The sequence below is a fragment of the Primulina huaijiensis genome, chromosome 11 (genome assembly GCF_012295235.1).
Source record: "Primulina huaijiensis isolate GDHJ02 chromosome 11, ASM1229523v2, whole genome shotgun sequence".
Lineage (NCBI taxonomy): Eukaryota > Viridiplantae > Streptophyta > Magnoliopsida > Lamiales > Gesneriaceae > Primulina > Primulina huaijiensis.
Window position 1 is genome coordinate 19,034,142 of NC_133316.1, and position 5,166 is coordinate 19,039,307.

Consider the following 5,166-nt stretch of genomic DNA (forward strand, 5'->3'; position numbering starts at 1 on the left):
GCTATAAATAGAAATACTTATTAATATAAATGTATTCACATACGAAATTAAATATTTGAAAACAAATAAGAAATAAACACGTAACTAAATGTGAAGTCTTTCAATTTCTTTTTTAAAATAAAATTTTAATTGATGTCTCTAGAAAATATAAATTATATTTAAATGTCAATATTGATTTTATAATTTCATTTAATTTCGGTTATGATTTTGAGATTTGTCTTACTGTTATATGTTTATTTTTCATTACTCTCTTTATATTAAATAAAATATAATTTTACATTTTTCAACTTTTTAAAAGAGTGTTGTTTGTCTGTCCATAAATTTCTATTGATATTATTGTTATTATTATGTATCTTAATTAGAACTTTAGTATAAATATTTTTCAACGTGTTCTAAAAAATAAATAAATTTTTAATAAAAATTTATTAATCTAATAAATGGCAAAAAAATTGACTTTACGAACAATATTTATTTATTGTTTAAAATTTTGATAACTAAAATAATATATGATTTTTTATATATATTTTTTGATTTTTTTTTAAATTAATAACAATTCCATTCAGAAGCAAAGATAAAATTTACTATTGTTATCCTATTGTTATTTTAAATTATATAAATATTTTTATATAATATTTTTATACTTAGTAAATTGTACGTGTAAAATACTCGTAATTTAGATAATTTTATATAGACTCGTAAAAATCCAAATGCTTCGATAATCCATCGAAAACGGAGAACCCTTGTCTCACACAAGCACCCAAAGAATCAGCCATGTCTGTCGAATCAGTATCTGTAGTCCCAAGAAGCCAAGTACGCTCCCGTTTTTTTCCTTCTCTTCTCTTGTGGATTTGTTTTTCATATTTATGCATCTGTGATTTGATTCTACTTTGTTGACGCGCATGTGTCTGTAGATTGATTTGCTGGATTTTGTTGATTGGTCTGGTGTTGAATGCCTAAATCAAAGCGGCAGCCACTCTCTTCCAAATGCTCTCAAACAGGTGATTAACTCTTTAGATTTCTTCAGAAAATTTAGGGTTTTTAATCGTTTAGTGAATCTTATTTTAGATGGTATAACTAGTGATGCGGGGAGATAGCGCGGGGGTGGCATTTGTTGAATTAGAGATTGATCTAATCTATGGTTTTTTTTTATTAGAGTCTCTGAATACTGAATGATTCAATTTTGCAAGTCAGGGTTATAGAGAAGATGATGATTTGAATTTGGAAAGCGATGCAGATGAGCAGCTATTGATTTATATTCCTTTTTTGCAAGTTATTAAACTGCATTCTGTTGTCATTAAAGGGCCGGAGGAAGAAGGTGACTGATTTATTTCTTGCATTCAAACTCATTGTGTGTTGTATTGATTAAGGCATATTTAGTTGCCCGCTTACAGTTTTTTTTTTTTATTTTCTGGTACAATGTATTATATTTTTTGGCAGTCCCCCACTATGTGTTTTTTGGTTCTCTCATGCATTTTGACGACATCATTTTGACACGAGATTTTGCGGGAATTTTGTTTGTTATTGGGTTTGGCTTGGAAAAATACGACGTTAGATGGAGTTGGATTGCAAATTCTGAACAGTGAAAATCATTAGAAAATAATTGGAGCTAGTATGGCTATTATGATATGTACTAAGTAAGTAGGTGGACAATGTAGAGAGAGGAACAAATGGATTTATTTGAGGATTGCAAGGGCCAAGGAGACAAGAGTCCGTTAATCAAAGAAGATGAAACTATGAAAGTATTGGTTTGCATCATGGACATAGCTGGAAGGTATCCCATTTGGTCTAATGTTAATTGGATGACACTCATAATAGCTTAAGAGGTTTGTACCTGTAAGAATACAGATTTAAATTGCTAATGGACAAAGGTTCGTTGTCTGTTCAAAGTTTGATGGAGGAGACACGACCAAATTATGTGCGATATTGTAAATCAGTCTTCGATTTTGTTTCCTTGTATGCGGTCGTAGCCGGTGTTGTGATTTGGTTAGGATCTATGCATCCCTTTTGGTTTGTAACTTTTTTAGCTAGTTTATTTTTTTGCTTACTCTCTCAACTATCTGCATAATATTGTAGCTTGTTGATGGGAAAAATGCAAGATAATGATAATAACAATAATATTAATAGTAGTAATAATAATAATAAAAATAATAATAACAGAAAACATGTTTCTTCTCAACAGTGTGCCCGGTATTAATATCTCTTTGTAGTGTTTGAAAATTTTCAGAATAATTTACTTGTCATGCTTAGCAATGCAAGATCTGGTTTGATTATATTTACGACTAGTAGCTGAAGCCTGAAGGATGTCCTATCCTCTGTATATACAATTGTATTGTTAGCAATGGATATCGTTTCTCGAAAAGATGTTAGCTAATCAGTTCGAGTAGTCCTTATGGAAAAAATACACCAAGAATCCTAGACATTGTTGGGTTAGATAATCAAGAAAAATTTGCTCTTATTGGAGAGATTTACACAGTAGGAGCCCTACTCTCTTGTCAGCTATGGTTCTTACAGCGATTTGACGCAAAGAAAATAATTTTCAACGTAGTTGTCTAGAAGAGGAGAGACATGTAGACCTAGGTCCAGACCTTTTATGAGGCCAAGGAGGCCACCGCCTCAGAGCCCGGTCCTTGAGGGAGTCCGACATATATATTTTGAGTTGATGACCTACTGAAATAAATTTTTTTGTCCTATATTAAATAAAAAAAAGAGTAATTTGAATATTTTTTTTGTTTATAATTGATCAAAATTGATCTTTTCTTCAAGTTCGGTTTGAGCAATATCAAGAGACTTTGGAGCATTCGTTGAGTTTGGAGAAGTTAACAAGTTAGTCTTTAACTAACTTGATGAAAGATTGTACAGAGCTTCTATAATTTTTTAAGATGCTACAGTGTTTGGAAAAAATGAATGATTTATTCTCAAATATTTATATTGCCTCTAAGATTTTGTTTACCATCTTAGTAACAGTTAATAAGCAGAAAGTAGCTTATCGAAATTGAAGGTAATAAACATTTATCTTTAGTCAATAATGTCACAAATATACTAAATGAGCTCACTATGTTGTTGATTGGCAAAGAAATAATCCGAAAACTGCATTATACAAATTTGATATATTTTTCCTTCTAAACTAGCTAAACGATTATTATTTATGTAAATATTTCAAATATTTATTGACTTGTTTTTTTATGTAATGTACTGTTTCTTGTGTATTTATGTATTATTTATTATATTTATTATTTGTTAACTGAATTTTAGCATTATTTATATCAACAAGAGAACCCATTTTTAAATTTTCGCTTCGGGCCTCATCGAACACAGGTACGGCTCTGTTAAGACCATCTAACCAATTATCTTAATTACAGATTCAGAGAATCTAGAAAATACATGTGCGAATTACATAGGAAGTATATGAAATGTTGGTTGATAGGCTTTGCTACCATTCCTACATTCACTCTGACATAACCCATGCAGTCAGTGTGGCTTGTCAATTCATGCAATAATCCTGGGATGTTCATCTGCTAGTTGTTTTTAGGATCTCAGACTATCTAGCCATTAGTACTATTTTCCAAGCTGGAGATGGACAATAGTTGTTCAGTACCTCGAGAATTTAGTGCCAGAAAATTAGGTATATGTGTATTCAAGATTTTCCATTTATGAAAGACCCAAGTCCTATAGTTTTGTGTAGTGTATGTATCTTGTTTTTGTTTGCCAACATTCAATGCTTGTTTTCTTGGGTGAAATCACTCTTGTGTTGTTTCTGTTGAAGCTGGGATCAAAATCAATCTTTTCGTCTCAATGTTTGACATTTTGTTACAATTATCTGGCTACGTTAGAAATTCTGATATTTTCAACTTGAATGCAGTTTTATTTGAGTCTCCGTAGATAACCGATGGACAAAGTTTTGATCCAAAATCTGAGTATGAGTGTTATTTTCCAGGTCCCAAGACTGTGAAGCTTTTTGCTAACAGGGAGCACATGGGCTTCAGGTGATATTTAATGATCAATCTTTTGTGCACTAGTGTTTCGTCCGCTGTAAATGAATCATATCTAATTAGGTCAATAAATGATGCAGTAATGTTAACGATTTTCCCCCAAGTGACTCGGCTGTTTTATCCACTGAAAACCTGGAGGTACGCTATTGTGCTTGTATGGTTCGTTTTAATTCATGAGAAAAAGCTTACCTAGCTCATGTAGTAATATAACTGGTAAGTATTGTTTATTGAAGCAACATGCCTAACCGTTGCAGGGAAAACCAGTGATTGTGAAATACGTCAAGTTTCAAAATGTCCGAAGGTATATTTGCGGTCTTTGTGTGCCCCTTTACTTATTGAGTATTAACAATTGTTGTTTCATATCTAAAAGAAAGTGAGCCCATTGTTAATTGTGCCTGAAACAGCTTGACAATTTTCATTGAAGAAAATCAATCTGGTTCAGAAATTACAAAAATCCAAAAGATTGTTCTCTATGGAACTACGTAAGTTTCTTGTTGTCTTTCTGGTTCAGAAATTACAAAAATCCAAAAGATTGTTCTCTCTTCAAATTTTCAACACCTCAAAATCAGCAGAGTTGGTCGAATTATGCCTAGTTTTCTTTGATTGTTCACATGCTATTTTTTCATGCTGCAGGGTTGAAACAACAGATATGAAAGGTTTGAAGAAGATCGAGGATCACTGACCCCGTCGTCTTCAAAAAGAAGCTAATATCGTTGTATTTGCAAGCATTTCAATATATTCTCGTTCATCAACCGGAAGAGAGGACCAAGTATACGTCAAAGGGAAATTTATATTGCCTTTGAGTATGGCTACTGTTATTTTTATGTTGGTCCAACTTTGCACATCAGAAGTTTACTTTCACATGTATTTATGGTATGGTTACATTGATACGTTCCAGTTTCAGCATTTCTGTTATTCAGTCAATAATCAATTTCAAATACAAATTTGTCCCGATTGTTTCAGTCATTTGAAATCTGATTTGAAATGTATTTCCATTGTTTCTACAAATTAAACAAAAGAAATTCAAATACACATTTTATTAATTTACATAATAATAATTTGACTAAAATACCAATGAACTAACTTCTTTATTAAATAACGGGAAGAAATATTTTAACTCTGTTCTTGCGAAATATTTATCTCAACATGGTATTATTCACCAAAGCTCGTGTATCGA

General features: G+C 31.5%; 1 protein-coding gene across 1 annotated transcript; it reads left to right on the top strand.

The window, feature by feature from the left end:
- The first annotated feature begins 674 nt into the window (after positions 1-674).
- Positions 675-4,940, top strand: LOC140988973 (PITH domain-containing protein At3g04780). The gene is made up of 8 exons (XM_073458102.1): positions 675-810; positions 912-998; positions 1,192-1,315; positions 3,935-3,983; positions 4,070-4,127; positions 4,244-4,290; positions 4,394-4,471; positions 4,623-4,940. The coding sequence occupies exons 1-8, from the start codon at positions 772-774 to the stop codon at positions 4,669-4,671; spliced, it is 531 nt and encodes a 176-aa protein (XP_073314203.1). The 5' UTR covers positions 675-771; the 3' UTR covers positions 4,672-4,940.
- Positions 4,941-5,166: the final 226 nt, after the last annotated feature.

Coding starts and splice junctions, on each gene's coding strand:
- LOC140988973 (XM_073458102.1), top strand. CDS start 772: ATGTCTGTCGAATCAGTATCTGTAGTCCCAAGAAGCCAA. Junction 999..1,191: donor TTCCAAATGCTCTCAAACAG/GTGATTAACTCT, acceptor TTTGCAAGTCAG/GGTTATAGAGAAGATGATGA. Junction 4,472..4,622: donor ATTGTTCTCTATGGAACTAC/GTAAGTTTCTTG, acceptor TTCATGCTGCAG/GGTTGAAACAACAGATATGA.